Source organism: Ctenocephalides felis, unplaced genomic scaffold, assembly GCF_003426905.1.
Source record: "Ctenocephalides felis isolate EL2017-DRISC unplaced genomic scaffold, ASM342690v1 CF-g0.4_SCAFFOLD_01886, whole genome shotgun sequence".
Classification (NCBI taxonomy): domain Eukaryota; kingdom Metazoa; phylum Arthropoda; class Insecta; order Siphonaptera; family Pulicidae; genus Ctenocephalides; species Ctenocephalides felis.
Window position 1 is genome coordinate 91,203,071 of NW_020538040.1, and position 23,301 is coordinate 91,226,371.

At 28.7% G+C, this 23,301-nt stretch overlaps 3 protein-coding genes across 3 annotated transcripts; all 3 read right to left on the minus strand.

The window, feature by feature from the left end:
* Window positions 1-481: 481 nt before the first annotated feature.
* Window positions 482-4,791, minus strand: LOC113375519 (beta-lactamase-like protein 2 homolog). The gene is made up of 5 exons (XM_026615450.1): window positions 4,547-4,791; window positions 4,316-4,482; window positions 3,573-3,694; window positions 2,578-2,844; window positions 482-751 (listed from the first exon to the last, which is right to left on the minus strand). Exons 1-5 carry the CDS (start codon window positions 4,666-4,668, stop codon window positions 482-484), a joined length of 948 nt encoding a protein of 315 aa, XP_026471235.1. The 5' UTR covers window positions 4,669-4,791.
* Window positions 4,792-12,320: 7,529 nt separating this feature from the next.
* Window positions 12,321-17,719, minus strand: LOC113375520 (lethal(3)malignant brain tumor-like protein 3). Its single transcript, XM_026615451.1, has 6 exons — window positions 17,482-17,719; window positions 15,218-17,272; window positions 14,582-14,813; window positions 13,842-14,153; window positions 13,091-13,322; window positions 12,321-12,897 (listed from the first exon to the last, which is right to left on the minus strand). Exons 1-6 carry the CDS (start codon window positions 17,596-17,598, stop codon window positions 12,321-12,323), a joined length of 3,525 nt encoding a protein of 1,174 aa, XP_026471236.1. The 5' UTR covers window positions 17,599-17,719.
* Window positions 17,720-19,638: 1,919 nt separating this feature from the next.
* Window positions 19,639-20,862, minus strand: LOC113378058 (zinc finger CCHC domain-containing protein 10-like). Its single transcript, XM_026618570.1, has 3 exons — window positions 20,591-20,862; window positions 20,343-20,516; window positions 19,639-20,080 (listed from the first exon to the last, which is right to left on the minus strand). The coding sequence occupies exons 1-3, from the start codon at window positions 20,626-20,628 to the stop codon at window positions 19,810-19,812; spliced, it is 483 nt and encodes a 160-aa protein (XP_026474355.1). The 5' UTR covers window positions 20,629-20,862; the 3' UTR covers window positions 19,639-19,809.
* Window positions 20,863-23,301: the final 2,439 nt, after the last annotated feature.

Genomic DNA, 23,301 nt, shown 5'->3' on the forward strand with positions numbered 1-23,301 from the left:
GTACATGCGCGACGCACAAACCTGTATCTGTCAGGTCGGCTGCGCCCGACGGAGGGTTAAAAGGAAACGAATTGGAGAAATAGATTATGTAAAACAATTTTTTAATATCAAAATTAATAAGGGAAAACTATTTACATACGAGTTCGGATGAAGATCATTTAACCACTTAATAAATTATTAATCTGTTCATGATTTTTTAAAAATGCTTTACAATAACAAAGTGATAATGGACCAGATTTGTTTGAATCATATTGAGAGTACTAACATCAAATCAATTTTCATGAAAAATTTCATAGACCATAAAATAAATATTTGTTAGAAAATTGTTGCTAACATGCCTGAAACAGTATGAGAATCAATGAGTAGTATTATGTACAATGTTTGTATTTACTAAAAAGATCAATAGAATTATATTCATACTTTTATTTTATTTAACAAGATAATAAAAATTGTAACAATATATTAATAACTAAATAAATAATCACAGCATAGACTCCTTTCTATAAGTCCATAAGTGTTCACCATGAATTATTTTTTCTGATACTCTATTCTCTCGCCTGAGCTTGTTTAAATGCTGTGAAACATTTACTGATGCAGCAGGCCATAAATTTTCAGATAGACCAACATAAACATTTCTTACAATGTCTAATGTGTTTAAAAGTTTATCTGGATTGCTTTCAAAATATTCTAAAATTTGTCTTTCACGCTCATTTCTATGCTGAATATAGTACTCAATTCTTTCTACAGGGTCCTGAAATTGATGTCATTATATTAAGTCAAAACTAATAATAATATTAATAATATGAATAATTAAATTTAATAATTAATAAGAATTATAAAACCTAGTCTAGATTTTGAATCAACCAGTTCAGACTTGAAAACACTAATTCAAACAACTATCATAGATCTGATATTTTATTAACTAAATTAATAATTAATATAAACCCCTTTGATACCCAAAGTAGTCCATATCGACCTACAGGGGTTCTCCCGATGTCTACGTCAGCAGAAAAAAAAAAACGGAACCCACGCGGTAATGAATCATAATACACCACCACATTAATACTTATTTATGTATATTATACTATCTATAATAAAAAATAGAACTAAAAAGTAAATAAAAATATTGTTCTTTTTGATAAAAGTGAGTGTAAGTTGTAGGCACTGATTTGTGATTGCAATATGGTTGAGCTTATAAAAACCAAATTTGCTGACTATTGAAAGGTTTGGCAATATATTTTGCACTTTTTGAGACTGTCAAAGTATTTTCTAGATACTAAAGATAAAAAACGATTTAATAGTTGTAAAATATTGATCTAACAAGAAGAGACGCATTGCATTGGTTTACTAGACGGAGCACTGACAATGAGAGAGAATCCATTTGTGATATATAATATAGATGTTGATAATTAATGTGTGTTTTAAGATCAAATATTATTTTAATAGATTCAGAACATATTAACTTTCAGCGGAGCGAATTATTGAAATCAATCAAAAATCGAAAATAAATTTTTTTGCATATCTTCACATTTCAGAGGTTTCTGAACATTTTAGCATGCTAGCAAAAATAGATTGTGTATGTAGTATGTATGTATGTATGTACAGATACAATTTTCGATTCCTATTTATAAGGAGATGTGTTGATTAGGTTTTGGCAAAAGTCGATGCAGCCTTTGAAGATATGGAGCAAAGAGTTGCAGTAAATGGCAATTAAGCTTTTGAGAGAACAGTGCATCCGATTTGAATGATTAAGTTTTTGCAAAGGCAGGTATAGCGGTTTCGGAGATCCAGAAAAAAAGTAAAAAAAAAAGCCATTTGGCGACCGAAAATCTGATATTTCGTAATTTGAATCAACACATGTGAATGAGTATGAAAAACTTTCAAAAAATTTCAAAATTCATATCAACAAATCAAATTTAGTTTAGTTTTCAAAAAATTTCAAAAATATCAGTATTTTCAAGAAAAGCAATTTTTTCCAATATTCAATTTTTTTAAATGTTTTCAAAATTTTCAAAAAAATTCAAATTCTCAAAAAAAAATCTGATTTCTCTTTTCAGAGCTTTAAATTTTTTTTTAAATTAAGGTACAGAAAGTTCCAGCAATTTGCCTTGAGACACGATGCCATGGACCACTAGTTTTATCTTTGTTTTTGTTATCATATAGTATGGCTTTTAATTCTTATCAGAATAAACTAAATAAATGAATGTATCAAGAAAAAAATTAAATTTAAAATTTTCATTGGAACTATTATTAAAAACTCAAATTAATACATTGGCTTCTTAGATTAAGTCGATTATTTGCATTCGCATTGGTCAAGGCAAAAAACAACTTACACCTAGATGTCATTAGCCTCCATATAACGCAGTGCAAATGCTGTGATTAGTACCAATTCTGAGTTTCTTATTACACGATTTCCATCGAATGCAATAGCCAGTTTCCTGATACTACAAATTAGCCTGGATTACACATATATGGTACACACTCGCCGCGCTTTCGGAGGGTTGACTGTATATACACACACACACACACACACACACACACACACACGCACTCACACATATATATATATATACATACTCGTACTACGTTTCCATGCCCTGGATAAATAATGGTTGGCTTCAGATTTAATATGTGATGCAAAGATCTCATATAGTCATATAAATCTTCAAATACAGCTGTGCCCTCACCAAGTACACAGTCTCCACTAAATAATACAAGATCATGCTTTTTATCCTCTATGTTAGATTGATGAGTACATTGACCATTGCTTTTTGAATTCTCAGTAATTTCTTCATTTAATAATAACACTACATGATCAGTAGTGTGGCCTGGTGTATGGTGAACCTAAAAACATACTTCTATAAAATTATAGAAAATCTAAAATGGATTTTAAAAATTAAGTTAGGTTTCAAGTATAATTTTCAAATATTGCTCAAAATTTATTTATGATTGATAATATTTAATAAGCAATATTAAAATTTTCAATATATATTCCATTAATTAGTGAATAGATAATGTTACAAAAGCTATCTATCACAAAAATGCAATGTGATAAACTGAAAAATTGCAACAGAATTCATAAATACTCTGGCTGCAATAAATCTTTAAGAATTATTTAAAAAGTGGTTTTAGTGAAGCAGTTTTTAAGTTCGGCGTTCATTGAATTACTGATATTTTGTTGTTGCATGCCCCAAGCAAATGTTCACAATTCCAAGTGACATATTTGATAGATTTATTTTGTTGTTCTCATGAGTTTTCTATGGATACATGATAAATCTAATGAATCAAAGAATATAAAATATTAAATTATTATTTATATAATTTATGTAGTTTTTATTTATGTATTCATTTCACTTCTTCTAACTGAACAAGATGTAAATGCCATTAGGTAACTTGCATGAACTTCCTGATACACAAGAACAAATAAGACTCATCAACAGGATTTTAGATTTGTTCTTAACCCGAAAATTGGTTGGGGGTAACAATTTCCATAAGTTAGATATAATTACAGACTTCCTTTCACATACACACAAAAATTGAATGTTTATTTCAGCTAAAACACTTCAAAATACCTGTAATGTTGCACCTTCAACACATATATCTTGTTTATTTTTCAAAAAACTAACAGACAAATTTGCATAGAATGTACTATCCTCTTCAACCTCACTTCTAGGATGTTTCCACACTCGACAACCTTGAAATGTATGAGTATAATATTTTTATCACAAAATATAATATAAACAATCATTAACTCTGTGTGAGACTTATTGTACATATTATAAATTTTATATGCAAAATGTGCAAATCGATTAAGAATCGGTATCAGTAATATCAAAATCAAATTATTTAATACAAAATATTGCAACTATTCTCAATTTAAATATATAGAATATTTTCTAATATCTAAATTATCATTATTTATCACTGCTTAACTATCAAATTGTCATTGTCATTAGCAAACAAAATGTTTTTGTTAATTTGTTCTGGTAAATATATAGAATATTTTCTAATATCTAAATTATCATTAATTATCACTACTTAACTATCAAATTGTCATTGTCATTAGCAAATAAAATGTTTTTGTTAATTTGTTCTGGTAACTGCATATTAATATTGCACAATCCAATAACAAAGTATATATAAAGTCAGTTAATTATTATCTTAATGTAATACATTATAATCAATTATTTAAAAAAGTTATAAATTTTTCAAAACAAACTTAAATATTATTTGGCTTTATTAAAATAAAGCCAAAAAATGTTGATAGTAAACATTTTGAACAAATAATTGATAAATTCTTAATTTAATGATCTACCTTTGTTTTCATTAAGCTTTAAAATACTCTCCACACCTCCTATATGATCATGATGCCAATGAGTAAGTATAATATCGGAGAATGCAAATTTGTTTTCCGTCATAACAGAATGAAGATTCTGTATGTACTTTTCTACGCCTGCGTCTCCAGTATCAATTAAAATGCGCCTGAAATTATAAAGCTTATTACCATCTTATAAACCTTTCACAAAATTTTATGCAAAAATTTTACTTTGATCCAGTTCCCACAATATAAGTATTTGTTCCCTGCAAAGTCATTTCACCTGGATTACAACCTAAAACCCTAATTATTTTTGACGACAATCTCGTAATCGGTGGTATAACAGCAGTCATGATAATATTTATTTATATCTTCTTAATAATAATCTTAATAAAATTGAAATCTTTGAAGCAATTCTTTGTACAAATAAATAATATAGATGTCTTAACGTATAGGTTATGTATGCTACTCTAGTCGATAACACAATGGTATGATATATTGTCTAGGACAGGGGTCGGCAAGCTCTTAACTGTGGTATGCCAAGCCATTCTACCAATATGATTCAGGGTGCCGCCTTAATTCTGAAATATACAACCAAGTTCTAGGGGAGAAGAATCGTAACCAAATTTATCTTTTAAACATACTAGTCTGGGCATGAGCATCGTGCCTTAAGGCAAATTGCTGGAACTTCCCGTACCAAAAATTATTTTTTTTTATAAAAGATTAACATTTTTGAAAAAAAATTACTCTGAAAAATTAGATTTTTGAGAAACTATAAATTTTGGAGAAAAAAAGACTTTTTGGAGAAAAGTGTATTTTGAAATATTTTGAAAATTCTGAACTTTTTTTCAAAGCAATCGTGTACTGCTTTAACTGCATAGAGTCGAAATATCGAAGAGCCTAAGCGCCGCGCTGCCGTCTAACGGATAAGCATTGGTACGGAACCCATAGAAATGTAAACAAAATTTATACTTATTGTTAAAAACTCTATAAAATATCTGATAATTTGATGTGCATATCTAATGATCATTTTTGACCGCCAGATGGCATTTTTTTACTGTTTTTACTAGATCTCCGAAACCGCTAGACTTGCCTTCATGAAAATTTGATCAGTTCTTTATATTTTTAATACAAGTAAAATGTTTTTTGAATTATTCAAATCGCACGCTCCGTTCTCTTAAAAACTGAGTTACCGTTTTTGGCACTTTTTGCCCCATATTTACGGAACGGCTAGACCTGCCTTTGCCAAAAACTAATCAGCACGTCTCCTTATCAATATGAATCGAATGTTTTTTGAATTATTCAAATCGGTTGGTCGGTGTTCCCGAAATCGTCGACAAAAATTTGTATCCGCACACGCACACACACACACATACATGCATTTTTTCTAAGGTATGACAAAATGTTCAGAAAACTCTGAAACGTAAAGATATATAAAAAAATTTATTTTCGATTTTTTTACTATAACTTACCCTACGGGAAGTTAACAAATAGCATAAAATTCTAACATAAACTAAACAATATTAAGGCGAACCTTGTCCCTATACATTTTTGCTTAACATTACAATATCCGGAGTATAATTTGTAACACACATGATTCTGAATGTTTAGTTGTTAAACGTCTTCTTTGTGAATTCAAAATATGTTTCATGTGAGAAAAAAATTGTTCAAGGAGATATGTGGAACCAAAAGTTGAAAGGAGAGCACGCAATTTTCTTTAAACAATTAAATATTTCCGGCAATGTCATCCAACAATTTAATTTTCCATGGAGTCATCTTTCAGATTTTTTCGTAATTCCTTAATTTTTGTTTTCCATAATTCTGAAGATATTAGTTCGATAATTTCCATTTCAAAATCATCAACACTCATCCATTCAAAAATTTAAAAATCAATCATAATTGATGGATCTATGAAATCTGGTATTATGAGGAAGAAAAATATAGGCACATAAGCTTCAAAGTCTTTGCATCTGGAAAATACATCTTTAAGTGCTTCAACGTAGGTTGAATTACATTAGCGAGCTACATTATAAATAATAAATATAAATTATAAATGATTATAAAACATTTTCTCTTATTTAAAAATTCGACTCGATATATTTGCGATTTCCCTGATTACTTTGTAGAGTGCCATTCAGAACCCCATCGCGTGCCATAGGTTGCCGATGGTCTAGGGTATGATACCAATGATACCAGAATCCAAGTGCAGGTTTCACCAACACTCTGCATGCGGGCGTGTTTAACTATACTTATGACACATTTAGTAATTTGTTTTAACAAATTAATATACAATAATAATACTCTAATACAAGTATATACTGCAATACGACTTTATTTTTTCATAGCTGAATATGCAATAATAAAAAACATGTATCTCAACATCAATTTACCTAAACACAATACACACACAAACACACACACACACACATTATATATATATATTGTTAAGGTTTTTCAGCCACAAGTCGAAAAAATAAAAACAGAAAATAAATATAAAATCTTTTTTAGTACGTTTCGAGCTATTATAGTAGCTCATCATACCATATTTTTCAAAGTCGAAATTAACAATATCATATATATATATATATATATATATATATATATATATATATATATATGTGTGTGTGTGTGTATGTTGGGTAATTAAAAATAAAACTAAAAATAAGTTTTTTAAAATAATTTAATCGATCCACACGTTTCGAGTCCGAAGACACGTTACGTACTAGTGCAAATTATGTAAATGAATTATTTTATATTGCTTTTTCCAATTTGTTCATATCGACTTAAATTATAAGTTATATAAAATAATATAATTTTAAAAAACTAATATTTTTCTAATGTTTTTTTCCACTTCATATTGCCCTTCAAGGCACATCCGATATTCGGATAGGGATCAAAATAAGATACTTTGTTGAAGAAACCATACTTCTGATGTCCCGTGCATTGACCCAAAAATAAGGGTTAAAATTTGAAAAATTCCATTTATCCAATTTAGAGTCCAAATGTATGAACGACCTCCACTAACTGTGGAAGGCCGATCCGCCCATGCCCATTGCTTATTTATCTATACCCATGCCCGTGGTTCACACCCTGCCCATTGCTTATTTATCTATGCCCATGCCCGTGGTTCACACCCTGCCCCCCCCCCCCCTGATAGGTCACCCATACAAAAATTGCATCATTTTTATGGTACTATGAGAAAAATTAGCGATTTATTTTTAATGTAAAAATTATTTAATCATAACATATGTTTTAATTACGTAAAACTTATAAATTATTGCTTGAAGTCTTTTTTAACTTAAAATCGAAAATGAAAACTACCCTACGGGAAGTTAAAAAGCCGAAATTCAAAAACCGATTTGAATGGTTTAAAAAACATTCGATTCCTATTGATAGGGAGATGTGCTGATTAGTTTTTGGCAAAGGCAGGTCCAGCCGTTACGGAGCGAAGAGTGCAGAAAATAGAAATCGAGTTTTTGAGAGAACGGAGCATCCGATTTGAATAATCTAAAAATAACATTCAATTCGTAATGATTAGGAGAAGTGGTGATTAGTATTTCGCAAAGGCAGGTCCAGCCATTTCAAAGATACAGAGTATACAGAGTAAATGTACAAAAAATTGAAGTTTTTGAGAGTAATAAGCATTCGATTTGAATGATTCAAAAAACATTCTGCTTGTGTTGACGAAACAATTGCTCTGGGAAAAAAAATATTCTTCATTTCATTTTTTTTGTCGAAAATAATTCATATTTTAATTTTAATTCTCGTTAAAGTTCGAAAGCTCATTTATACACTTTAAGTGAATAATTTTAACTTTGTAATTCAGTTTATATAATTCTTTTAAATATTAGACAATATTACGGAATTTGTAATAATCCATGAGGGGTCGGTCATACATTTGGACGCCATTGAGGCACTTTAAATATCTTTGGGTCAATGCACGAGACATCAGAATTCATTTTAGAAGTATGGTTTCTTCAGCAAAGTATCATATTTTGATCCCTAGTATCCAATATATATATATATATATATATATATATATATATATATATATATTAAATAGTCTTGAATTTGATGTTGATATATATGTTCAATTTGAGTTTAAAATTCGGGCGTAACATCAATAAAAATAGTATGAGAGTTTTTTTAAAAGTTTATTTATTTAAAATCCATACGTTTCGGCTAGCATCTTAGCCATCATTCAGTGATAATGAAATTAACTATAAAAATTAAAACTAAATAAATAATATGTAAGAAATTTCATAGAAAAACAATAATAATAATAATAAAACACTAACAATTTTGTATCCTAATATAGCATATGAAACCATTATTAATCCATGGTATGAGTATGTGCACGTTGATAAAATATATATTTTTTAACATCACGAATGGTAAAACACACTAATAACCATGATAACTTAACAAGTTGTCAAAACCATGTATTTACTCTTCAGGGTTTAAGATAGAAAGGTCACATTTTTTCTTAAAGCAGTTTTTAGCATGTGTTTAACGTATGCTATATTAGGATACAAATTTGAAAGAGTTTTATTATTATTGTTTTTCTATGAAATTTCTTACATATTATTTATTTAGTTTTAATTTTTATATGAATTTGATTACCACTGAATGATGGCTAAGATGCTAGCCGAAACGTATGAATTTTAAATAATTAAACTTTAAAAAAAAAACTTTTTTATTGATGTTACGCCCGAATTTTTAACCAAATTAAACATATATATATATGTCCGAATCGGATATATATATATATATATATATATATATATATATATATATATATTATATATCCGAATAGTAAATCCAATAATAAAAAACAATTTGTTTTTTGATGATTAACATTAATTAATGATGGTTATTACAGATTATTTAGAAAAATTATTAAGGAATAGAAAGGAAGGAAAGGAAAGGAACTTGCGTATATGTTCGTGTATATAATTGTATGTACATGAATATATGGATATATGCATATGTATGTATGTGTATATGCATTTATGTGTATGTAGGTGTGCATATGTATGTGCATGTATATATACATAATAATATTTCTCAACATTTACTGAAGCAATACATTCCCATTTTTCGTAAATTATCAATACAAGAGCCATAAAAAATTATTAACTTCCCGTAGGGTAAGTTATAGTAATCGCAAAAAAATCGAAAATGAAAATTTTTATATATCTTTACGTTTCAGAGGTTTCTGAATATTTTGGCATACCTTAGAAAAAATGGATGTATGTGTGTGTGTGTGCGCGTGTATGTATGTGTGTGCGGATACAAATTTTCGTCGACGATTTCGGGAACACGGATCGACCGATTTGAATAATTCAAAAAACATTCGATTCGTATTGATAGGGAGACGTGCTGATTAGTTTTTCGCGAAGGCAGGTCTAGCCGTTCCGAAGATACGGGGAAAAAGTGCCGAAAACGGTAACTCAGATTTTAAGAGAACGGAGCGTCCGATTTGAATAATTCAAAAAACATTTCACTTGTATTGACAAGATGAAGAATTGATCAAATTGTCATGAAGGCAGGTCTAGCGGTTTCGGAGATCTAATGCAAAAAGTAAAAAAAAAAATGCCATTCGTCAAATTTATAGTTTCTCAAAAATCTATTTTTTTCGAAGTAAATTTTTTTCAAAAACCGTTTTTAAAAAAATAATAATTTTTGGTACGGAAAGTTCCAGCAATTTGACTTAAGGCACGATGCCTTAATTGCCCTAAGACAGAATTCCACTTACAGCTAGTTTTTGCCTAAATTCCGTACATATCCCTTACATCTGGCCGACAGAACTCCATAACATCAGTGTGTTAAAGTCTTGTGAAGTCAAAACATTTACAAATATCCTCGGAAAAAATCGAGTGTTTTTAACAAAAAATATTAGTGATATAGATATATAAATTATTACAGGTAAATAATTTTTGCTTCTCAATTTTATATAAAACCTTTTTTAGTTAATTTTTATTGCTCTTTACACTGGTACATAATCCATTCATTTATGATTTTTCTAAATAATCTGTAATAATCATCATTAATTAATGTTAATCAATAGTTTTAAAAAACATTGTCTTTGACAGAATAAACCTGATGATGGAACTTATTTAGTTCCGAAACGTCGTTATTAAACATCTTCAAAAAACACATTGTTTTTTATTATTGGATTTACTTTTCGGAAAAGGAACAATCAATATATTGAAAAAATCCAGGACTTATCTATTGAATATATATATATATATATATATATATATATATATATATATATATAATGCCAAATAATAAATATATACATAATACAATACACACATACATATTATATTATATATATATAAATATATATATATATATATATATATATATATATATAATTCAAAATTATAAATTATATATTATCTGCATCTCATCATACATGCCATATGTGTTTTTATTCGAGATTTTATAACACAACTTTTTCCAATGATTTCAATGCAACTCTTCCAAAAAACTATTAAATTTAGTGTTTTATTTCACCACAATATTAAATGAGAAGGTAATTCAGTATTCCATATTTTGCAATATGTAAAAATTGAGTCAAGTATTTGTTTATAGCATTTTATACACTTTAATACACATAATTTAAAAATATGAATAAATTTTATTCAAAAGGATTTTTTTTTTATTGAAATGGCAAAATAATGTACACTAAAAAAATAATTAGTAATCCATAATAATTCTGTAAGTTGATCGGAAAATTCTTATCATTCTATTTATTGTAATGAATATGTTTTGATACTATTTTATACCATGTTTGATAACTGATTCCAGGACTAATATTATCATATAATAATTATTGTAATAAGATATAAAATTCGATTTCAATTCATGATAAACATGCAAATAAAATTTATACTGCACATATTTAAGAAGTGCTTACAATAAATATTTGCACAAATTGTGTACAAATACACCCTCATTTATGACAATAGTGACAATTAATTGTAAACAACTTGTCAGCATTCTCTGCTAAATGTAATTTATTTTTATAGATTGCAGAATGAAAATAAAATTTAAAAAAAAATTGACAATAGTTACATAATTCATAATGTACAAAATCCTATAAGTAATACCATCATTTTTGAAGTAGACTTTTTCATAAAATATCAAGTTCTTCAAAATTGAAGTCAAAAGTTTCTGTTTGTAATGTAAGATCATAAGTCATATCAAATATCAAGTTATCACATTACACATAATTTGTGAATGTTTAATAAATAAAATTCCATAATTCAAGGCGTAGCATTACTTATTTAGTGAAAAACTAACAATTCTAGATGTTTTACCTAATTTTTTGAGTTGTTGATCTCTTTGGTAAGACTTTAGCTTCTTGTAGTCAATATTATAGTTTTTCTAAAATTGCACATATTTGATCTTTCATTTGCAATCTTAGAAGTACTTGATCAGCATGGCATTGCACTGACAATTATTGCAGCCTCAAATTATTTGAAATAAAAAAATCTTAATTATAAATAAAAGCACTTCATGTTTTTAGAAAAGCATTTTCAATAGGCTGATTTTTTGTTTTAGACAAAACAACTTGCATAGAAAAACTTATTCACTTATATTTTAATATTTTGAATATATAATAATATTTTAGAATATAAGCTGTAATATATGCAGTTTTATAATTATCAACATCATTTATGTAAGTGCATTTGTACTTAACTAAGCAAAAAAATTTAGGAATATTTAAATTTCATAAATTTGTTTTATAAACATAATTTCATAAACATATTTCTCAAATCATGCTGAAGATGATCATAGCATAGCTTCCAATTAATCTAATTGCAATATTGTAATAAACTTATAAGTTCTAGAACTTATATTATTTCTAAGGCAAAAGTCAATCTCCAAGAGAATTGTCAAAATAAATCATTAAATGTTAAAAATGGAATATATGATCATAAAAATTTAAGATATAATTTATGAATTATGTACAGAAATTAATATCAAAAAGCTACATTGACATCTGTTGTCTTAATATCATAATACTATTATATATTTTAATAGCAGGTCCAACACGTAAATTACAGTACGAAATAAGGTCCTTTGTCGTTAACATAACAAAACATTCACCATCAATTTGTTGTTCCTCAAATATTTTTGCGTAACTAGAACAATTTGGAATATTTCTAACAAATTTAGCGACATCTGTACTACTCCATAACCTTGGATCTAAATCTTTGTATGATTTTCTTATGACATAACTCAAAGGTTTTGTATATTTTATCCAAAGATCGTTATCAATTTCAGAGCACGCTGCAAGCATATTGGGTTTGAATACTGATGTATGAATTTTTGGTTTTACTTCAACCTTGTTTATCATGTTTGGCACTCGCTTCAGTTCAGGATTATTAACTGTCATCACAGCATTGGAGCTGTCACAAGTATTTGAATCATCATTACAAGTCTCTGATCTAATTGAAATAACACTGGAATCGTCAGCATTTGTACTATCATTATTGCTGCTTTCTGAGCTGGTAGTTCTAGGTCGTTTTGTTCCATTACCGTAACAAGTTTCACTATTGTTTCTCCTACATAATAAATTTCATTTATGTAAAATTAAATTCACCTTCCAACAAATAATATAATTAAAAATTTAACTTTTATTAAAATGTTGATTTAAAATAAATAAATTATCAAATTTTCATAGTGTCAAGTCACATATCTATAAAACGAATAAAATTGATATAAATACAAAAGATTTAACTGAAATTCATTACTAACCTTTTGAAATTAGTTTTTAATAAAACAGAAGCACTAAGTTGTGCTTCTTCATGATCAGAGGAAGACAATCTATCCCATCCTTTTTCAAGATGTAAATACAAATTTTTTGGTGCAAATGGACATAAACTAATCGATGAATGCTTTGATTGGTGCGGAATGTTAATATTTCCTTGACCATTGCAGCCGGGCACTCCACAACCAACTGATAAAGATATCTGAACATCATCTGGCACTGTAATTTCCAAATAAATATCATATAAAAACATTCAAAAGAATGAAAAAATATTTAAATAATCAGAATGTTATGTATTGCCGAGTATACCCATCATGCATATAAATCTTTGATCATTGGCCATTTAGATTGTCATTTTTGAATAGAAAGAAATAAAACATATTCTCAAATTTCAAAATATTTAGAATATTTTGAAGCTAATGTAAAATAAGTATTTACAAGATAACATTTTAGCTTAGAACAACATTTAACTCAGTTTTGATGACGCAAAATTGTGCACACAGTTCAGTTAACTGGTTAATATTAATTGCCATTTACCTCATAAATGTTGGAATAAGGTTTAGATTTTAATAGTTTTATGCCTCTAATAATATTTATGATACAAAAAAAACATTATAAATGAAGCATTATATCTTATTTTAAATTTAAAAGACTAAAAGAGACAGAGTGAAATGTAATAATATATTCAAAAATGATCTCATAAGCAAAAAAGTTATTAAAATTAATATTATAACTTACTCAATGGCGGCTCCAAAGGATGTCCTGTTTTAGTGCACCATCCCACAGGATGTATATCTGTACTGTCAGTATCAACCCAAATTGAATATCGAGGCGGCCATCCGTCAAATGAAACTTTAATTGAATTTTCTTTAACTTCTGCAACCGTAGCAACTCGTATAATATAAGGAACTTTAGGGTCAACCGCTTCTAATTTCATTCCAACTTGAAAAGAAGACATTGGCCTTGCTTTAAATGCACGGGATGGTACAGCAATTGACTTTGTTTCATTCAAATATGCAGTCCAATCAAAAGGATCAATATCAGTGCAATCTGTTAAAATATTCAAGATATATTTTAGTGACATTTAATTCACGTAACTCAACTGTATAGGAAGTAATGAATAATAAACCAAATGCATAAAAGCAGCTAAATGATATATAAACAATAATAATATATATGAAAATATAAGTTGTTTACATTAACATATACATATAATGATTTATATAATAATACATTAATCCAATAATCAATTGATCAATTTTCAAAAGGATTTTGAATTATATCTAACAATATAGTCTTAAGTGAGTAATATTTCCAATTTTTAGCATATTCAAAACTCAATTAAATAACATTTTTCCAACAATGGAGTAATACATTATTTAGAATTATATTGAATAAACTTACTAACACTAGTTTATAAATAATATTTTAATATAAAAAGTTTTAATTATAAATTATTATATATGATTGCTACTAACTGGGAGGTGGCAACAGTTTTTCCTTATGTTCTTGACACCATCCCACTGGATGTACATATGGGCTTGCAGCATCTGCCCAATAATCATACATTTCATTTCGCCCATCAAAATGTACTAAAAATCTTTGAGTTACTAACACATTAGTAATACTAGCTACACACATTTCCTTTGAATTTTTTCTGTCCAAAGCTTCCAATTTCATTCCGATACGAAAACCTAAAGGGCACACTGTCTGCAAAGTAAAAAATAACACATATTGTTTAAAATAGTAAATAACAACAGATAAAATATTAATTCCTATATTATTATTATTAAAGCTCTTTAGATATAAAAAATTGATAATTGATATTTTTTTTAATTATAACCAACAGTATTATAAAAAATCTACATAATATTCAATATAAACTAACCGATGAATATTTGAGCATTGGAAGGAATAGGACAATGAAAAAAAAATTGAATATTATGATAATATTTATTTAGAAGTTTGATAAAATTTATTAGCTGTGATAATGCTTGTGCAATTTGCAAAGATACTGATGCTTACATTGCAGAGTGCAAAAAATATTTAGCAATGATTTATTCTGAATATACCTATTTTATAAAAGTATATCACAATTGTGTATTATTATTTACCTCAAAAGCAAGATGAGGAAAAAGTGTTTTTGGAGCTGGAACTGATCTGCATTTTCTTAAATATGTTTGCCAATTGAAAGTTTCCAATGTATAATGCTTAGGTACTTGCAGAACAAGATTATTTTTCTCACACCATCCAGGTGGAAAAATATTATTAGAGTCAGCGTTAACCCAAAAATCAAATTTTGTTGAATATGAATCAAAATGCAAACAAATTCTATAGCCTTTGATATCCACTACACTCATTACACATATAAATGATTCATGCTTTGGATCTATTCCTTCTAACTTCATGCCAATTTTAAAACCATTAGCATGATAAGGAAATGGTTCCTTAAATAATTTGATAGGAGCAGGTTTCGTCTTCTTGAAATTCATATATTTAGACCAAGAAAATCCCCTGGTAGAAGTAGGCATCCATGAATATCGAGAATTTCTTTCTTCGTACTCAGTATCGCTATCGTCTGATATTACTATTTGGTTACGTTTCTGGTGATTTAAAGAATCATCATCTTTACTCATTTGACCCCTATGATCCCTATAAATATCTGCACAAACAGTGCTACAAAATTCTGGACTTATAAATTCAATTGCAGGACCAGTACTAGCACAAGTATAACATTCATATAAATCTTCAGAAGATGTTGATTGTTTTACAACTTGTATTTCTGTTCGTTTAGCTAAAGGGGTATAGTATTTAGAATCTTTCCTTCCTGTAGTTAAAGCATCATATTCCATTTCACTCAGTAGATCGTATATTCCAAATTCATTTTTTCGGAAATGTAAATTTGTATCATCTAATGTACCTATGCCATCTTTCCATAACAAGTTTTTGATTGGATCATCAAGAGTTTCATTAGTATTTTTTTTCATTATAGGTTTATTTTTACGCTTTGATTCTCTGCGTTGCTTTGTCTTCAAAACTTCTATGCACAGTTCTTCTTCTCTATCCTCTTTAACTTGAAGTTGCTGTTTCTTCACACGTGGCTGGGCTTTTAATTGAGGCATTGCAACTTGTTTAGTATCATTTATAATCTCCTCATTGATAGCATTAGAATTTTTTTCAATTTTACTTTGTTTGGCATCGTCAGGTTTTGGAATTTTAATTACATCGTTTACCTTATTAATAGAACAAGTTAGCTTTTTTAAATTATCTAAACTTTTTTCTGTTGTCATTTCTATTTGTTTATTGTTAGAACCGAGATGTTTTTTTAATATACTTGTTAAGCCGTGTGAACTGCTATTTAAATTGTTAAATATACTCCCATCAGCTGCTTTTGCTGATGTATCGTTTTCTATTTTTGCACAATTATAACCTTTGGTTATTAAAGAATTTCTATCTTTCTGAATTGGCTGTAAAGGTGGTAAATTTAAAACTTTTGATTCATTGTTAGAATTATTCGATGACAAAGAAATACCACTTTGATTGAATTTACCATCTGCTATTTTAAAATTGAAAATTGGTCCTTTATTTAGCATTTGAGATTTTGTGTTGGACAATCCAACAACAGAATTTTGCACTTTTGCTAAACTGTTAACATGAGAACCTACAACAAGTTTCTGACGATTTAAAATAGCAACATTTGTTGGAGACGATGTCTTAATATGTTCTATATTCTCATTTGAAGCTTTTGTATCATAGTTATTCAGAGATGTATTTACATGACTTGCTGCTGAAGTTATTATAATGGGATTTTTAACAACCTGACTTATATTGCTGGGTTTGGCTTTTATTACAGATACCTTGTTAATAGGCTTTATAACGCTACTAATCAAACTCGGAACAGAAGAAGAGGGTCGCAACACCGTATTTGATGTTAAATTATTACTTTTAATATAAACTATTTGAGGTTTAATCTGTGATGAAACATTTGAAGATTTTATTCCTTGAACATACTGAACTTGTTGTACGTGTGAAAGTGTTTTGTCACCACTAGATTTAGCTATTGTCTTTAAATGCACTGTTGCACTTTTCCCTGTTGATGCATCTTGCAAAACAACTTTATTAGTTGAATTCTTAATTCGTGACAATAATAAACTGGGCTGATCATTTGTCTGAAAGAATTGAAACAAAACAATAATACATTCAATAAAGAAGTCTGATGCTTTGAAAAAAAAAAAATTATAATCAATTTACAATACAATCTATGTTGTATGCATTATTGTAATACTATAAGGTTTTATGACTTTAATATCAAAATGATATGTATATAATAAAAATTAAAAAATAATGCGTCTTATAAATAAAATGTTGTTTTGCTCACCTGAGACCCATTGCTACTCTCTTTATCAGTTAATAGTGATCTGATTGATTTGTTAACAGCATTTGATTTCGAATTATTTGCTTCAATATTACATTTCGACGATATATCGCGAGACATTTTAATATAGACAGCAGTATCATTTGTTTTTAATCAGTTTTGAAGAAAAGAGTGACAGTTTTTCAATTCAGCTTAAATTCGGCACATGTTAAATGCATGCCCGAAATACATATACAATTATGTCGTGGAATTAAAATCCAACTGAATTAAGAAACCTTTTCGTTTATCAAATAATAATTGCTCAAAAATACACGATTCATATTTATTTTTCAAAAATTGATTTCAGTTTGAATCATTCTGCTAACTTTGTTGTCACACAATTTTATCTATTACTTTTACGAGGATCGAAATACACATGTCACTTTTAATAACTGATAGCATAATTTTAACCAAAAATTTGCCCTTTTGCAAGTGAATTTCACATATTTCTATAATAAAATATAATCAGTTAAATGAAAACAAATATTTTTCACAGATAATCATACAAAATCACACCGAAACATGCCGAACTACACTTACTTGACAGACAAAAATGGTCTACTCTATATGATCTATGCTTTCAAGCAAACACGCAGTGCTACCAAATTACAAACTTTCCCGTGATAACAAACGAAAATAATTATACATATTATATTAAACCGATCTTAATATTTAATATAATCATCAATTAGTTTAAAAGTAACTTAATTTTATTTATTATCCATATAAAATTCATACCCTTGAATAGCTTTGCAGGTTCAATTGAATTTATTAATATGACAGACATAAGTAGTACAAATTTTTACCGTTAGATCTGATTTCACAAAAAATAAAATAATAACTAACACCTAGTAACTGCCTAGTACTAATATTATAATTATATTTCTTAATTGTCAGTAACATTTAACCCTTTCCGCCTGGTACTGATTCAGAAACAATCTTCTAGCTACTCTGTGCCGCATTCTGACGAAAACGTACCTCGTTTCTTCCTGTAAACTTGATATTATTGTTATGTTATGCAATGAATTTGTGAACATTGAAGAATATACATTTGCAATACTTTCTAAAATTGTGCTTTACGAATTGCTCGGTTGTTTTACAGTATTTAGAAAAAAAAGAATTATGCAATAAAAAAAAGTGTAAAAAAATACTTAATACTGAAATACTGTAAATTTATAATAGTGCATTTTCAAAAAGAGAACACTGTTTTATCACTGCATAGATTTATTCTAATATTTAGTAACCATAGATAGTAACCTTTAACTCATAAACTGCATTTAATTATTTAAATTTATGGCGGGCCGTACTTAACTCATAAACTGCATTTAATTATTTAAATTTATGGCGGGCCGTACTTAACTCATAAACTGCATTTAATTATTTAAATTTATGGCGGGCCGTACTTAAATTTACAAAACTTGATATATGCTCTGCTTTTATCTATGATATATCGTAATAAACATTAGAATATAAAAATACTAAATTGAACAAGTAAATATTCCATAAATTAATGCAACAAAAAAAGAATAAATTATCGCATGAAGGCTGCGTGCCGCAAGTTGCTCATCCCTGATCTGTTGTCCCCAAAAGGGGTCAGTCGGGTGCAAAGGGTTAAATTTGAGGATAGCATTTATATAAATGCTACAAATATTATACTTAAGCGTACTTCGACGCTATATATATATATATATATATATATATTATACTCTTCTTTTATACTATAGATTTTTTTGCTTGACATTGGAACAAATTCTTCGAATGTGTATTTGCAGCCAAATAGTCGAAATAAAAAGCAATTATTAATTAATTATTTATTAAGTATGTTTCAACACTGCACTGTGTTATCAAATTCAAACCAGGAAAAACAACACACATACAAAGAATGGATTAAGGTCCAAGTATGCTAGGCACATGCCCAAAACCCATGATTTTTATTTTAAATTACGCTTCTAAAGTTAATTTTCATTTTTATTTAACATGTACAAGACACTCTAATTTTGTGTCCCACGCATGCACATATAAACATTTTCTTGCATAATGAGATACTCATTTATTGGACAAAAATAGTAAGATATGAAATAAAATTGTAATAATGGTAATTTAAAACTTGTATTTTCTCCGCTTTTTATTAACTAGAAATTTATTATCTTGAATTAAAAAAATTGGATATAGGATTTATCTCAATTTCAATTACAATAACCATAATTTTGCCTTAAGTATTGTGATAAATGATTAATACTATGTTCAAGTATAAAAAATGATTTTGATTTATAAAATAAATAATAAATAAAATCAGCTTGAACTGCTGCTTGAAGAGTTAGTGCTTGAACCACTAGAGCTAGAGCTAGAGGTGGAGGAAGAGCTAGTGCTAGAGCTATCACTATCATTACTATCGGAATCACTGTCAGAGCTGCTGTTATCTGAACTATTTGAACTTGAGGTGCTACTGTCATCATCTCCATTTGATTTCAATTTAGATTTAATCTTGGAATTTACCTTTTTTTTCAATTGCTTTGAATCATTTTCTCCACTCTGCACTTTTTCATCTACTTCAGCTGGTAATCTGAAAAACTTATTAAATTAAAAGTTGTAAATTGCTATGAATTTGTAAATTGTTATGTTAGCTTGCATTATTTGAACAAGTAAACTTTACAAATTTGTAAATCGTTATGTTAATTAGATTTACAAAACATTAGCTTAACTAATATTATTCAAGCAATTCAGATTTCAAATATAAAATATTATGATCCTAATTACAAATAGTTCAAAACATTAGCAATCACAGCCTCTTGATACTCTATATTGTGAAAAAATGAGAATGTTACTTGTTTATCTGATTTTTATTCTCCATATCACGAATTTTTTTACGAAGAAGTTGAGTTCTAGAATCCCTATGTAAATATTTGCGTTTTCCTGTGCATTGATAACTCCAATGTCCATATTCCAAGCATTTCTGACAACGAATCCCTTGTGGAAAAGCGGCCGCCTCTGCAGCTGCCCTAGAACATTCATGAACTTATGGATAAAATAAAAGAAATAAGTTTCGAATACATTAATTTAATCTTATACAAACCTGCGTTTTTGTGCCATTCTACTGCTTCCAAATGTCATGTTAAAAATTTTAGTGGTATGGACAAATATTAAAAACTGTGTACTTATTTTATAAAACTTATATCTACTTGCGTTTTAAAAGCTGAAATGCCAGAAAATCAACTTTGCCAATAAAACATTATCGGCAAAGCAATATATATTATTTGAGTTCCTGCTTAGGCCAAAATATTTTGTTTTGACGTTACATTGTGTTTCAGTCGCAAATACCAACATGAGAAACTATTTGTGGAAAATTGAAACCAAAGTCGAAGTCATGGATAAAAGAAGAGTGGCACCATAGATAAGTAAACATAAAGAGCTCAGTGCACAGTGGCTCGATGTTTATTTATTTATGGCTCGATGCCATGCTCGCATCGTGCTCGATTGTTGAAGTTGAAACATAGATAAATAATAATATGAGTTGAAACTTAACTATCGAGCATTGATCTTTGATAGACTTTATGTTTGTAAATGCAAATGAAGTGAAGAATCATACAAATGTCGATAACATAGATAAAAGGAGAGTCGATAATATCGATTTTTAAGTTCAGAGAGCTAGGAAAAGGGTCGGGCGCTCAGGCGCTGTTGTCACTTATCGCTCGGCAGCCCCGCGCTCATAATGCATTCAAATTAATGGGGCAAAATTTGTAATGGAAAACAAAATTAATAAGTGGTTATGAATTTTGCAATGCAATCGTATCATTTTTATAAGAATATAATAATAACATGAATATGCCAAATAATAATATTGGGTTGGGAAAAAAGAAATCCATTATTTTTACGTGAACTTCAAGACTTTATTTAACATGTTTTGCATTGTCCGATTTAGGTCAAATATGCACCATTTTGTTCTATAATTTGTTGCCATTTTAATCGTAGCTTCATTATGCCTCTCTCATGAAAGTCTTGGTCCTTATTAGCGAAAAACTCCAGCAATTGATTTTCACACTCTTCCCTTGATGCCAATTTCTTATCACTAAAAAAGTTTTGCAATGCAAGAAAAAGATGGTAATCGCTTGGTGCGAGGTCCGGACTGTATGGTGGATTGATGCATCAAAACTTCCCAACCAAGCTCCTGGAGTTTCTGACGAGTCACTATAGAAGTGTGTGGCCTGGCGTTGCCCTAATGGAACACGATAGTGCAGTAAACGGAGCGTTTTAGGTCTGAATTTTTTTACTGTGCTCCGAATTGAATGAAATTTTGGAATTAGGTTCATCTTACCCTCAAGTTCAAAAGTGAAAACAATTCGGGTTGCGCCATCACCCTCCGGGGGGGATGACACCCCTTCTTAATTGAGTAATTACATTTTTTCAAAATAACGTTGGAAATCGATAGAAGAACTAATTATAAGAAAAAAATGTCTTTTATAGTTTTTCAAAAAACCTAATACTTTTCAAGTTACTGGCCACTAAAGATTCATATATTTTTGGCGTTTCTCTTCGTTTTTTGCAAATATCTCCTAAAATATACATTTTAACGAAAATCATGTAATGAACAAAATAATGTCAATAAAAATCTTAATAAATCGGTATTACATAAAGTGTTTTAAGAAAAATATTAAGCAAGATTTGAAAGAGCAAAGTCGTTTTTTATTTCGTTCAATTTAATTGTTGTATTTAGAGCCATCTAGTGTCGAAGTTTTACATTTTATGCATTTCGGTGAAATTGGGTTTTATAGTGCTCATCATAAGCTTTAAAATGAGTGCTGTTACAAATTTTTGCGTGTAAAGTGAGTGAGCTATCATGCAAATAAGAAGCATATATGAAGTTTTTTTCTTTTAAATCAAATGGTTTAATGAGCGCCATTTCCACCAGAATTAAAGTAATTCATATTCCATCTAGAATTCACTTCATTATAGGCATCTTGATGGATTCTAGCAGATTCACTACTTTAGCACAAACTATTTTCAGAAAACTCAAGAATTTATAAAAACTTTTTTTTCCATTTTTTTTAAAAATCGAAATTATTTATTGTTTTTTATTATTTTTCTTTATTATAATAATAACATGAATATGCCAAATAATAATATTGGGTTGGGGAAAAAGAAATCCATTATTTTTACGTGAACTTCAAGACTTTATTTAACATGTTTTGCATTGTCCGATTTAGGTCAAATATGCACCATTTTGTTCTATAATTTGTTGCCATTTTAATGGTAGCTTCATTATGCCTCTCTCATAAAAGTCTTGGTCCTTATTAGCGAAAAACTCCAGCAATTGATTTTCACACTCTTCCCTTGATGCCAATTTCTTATCACTAAAAAAGTTTTGCAATGCAAAAAAAAGATGGTAATCGCTTGGTGCGAGGTCCGGACTGTATGGTGGATTGATGCATCAAAACTTCCCAACCAAGCTCCTGGAGTTTCTGACGAGTCACTATAGAAGTGTGTGGCCTGGCGTTGCCCTGATGGAACACGATAGTGCAGTAAACGGAGCGTTTTAGGTCTGAATTTTTTTACTGTGCTCCGAATTGAATGAAATTTTGGAATTAGGTTCATCTTACCCTCAAGTTCAAAAGTGAAAACAATTCGGGTTGCGCCATCACCCTCCGGGGGGATGACACCCCTTCTTAATTGAGTAATTACATTTTTTCAAAATAACGTTGGAAATCGATAGAAGAACTAATTATAAGAAAAAAATGTCTTTTATAGTTTTTCAAAAAACCTAATACTTTTCAAGTTACTGGCCACTAA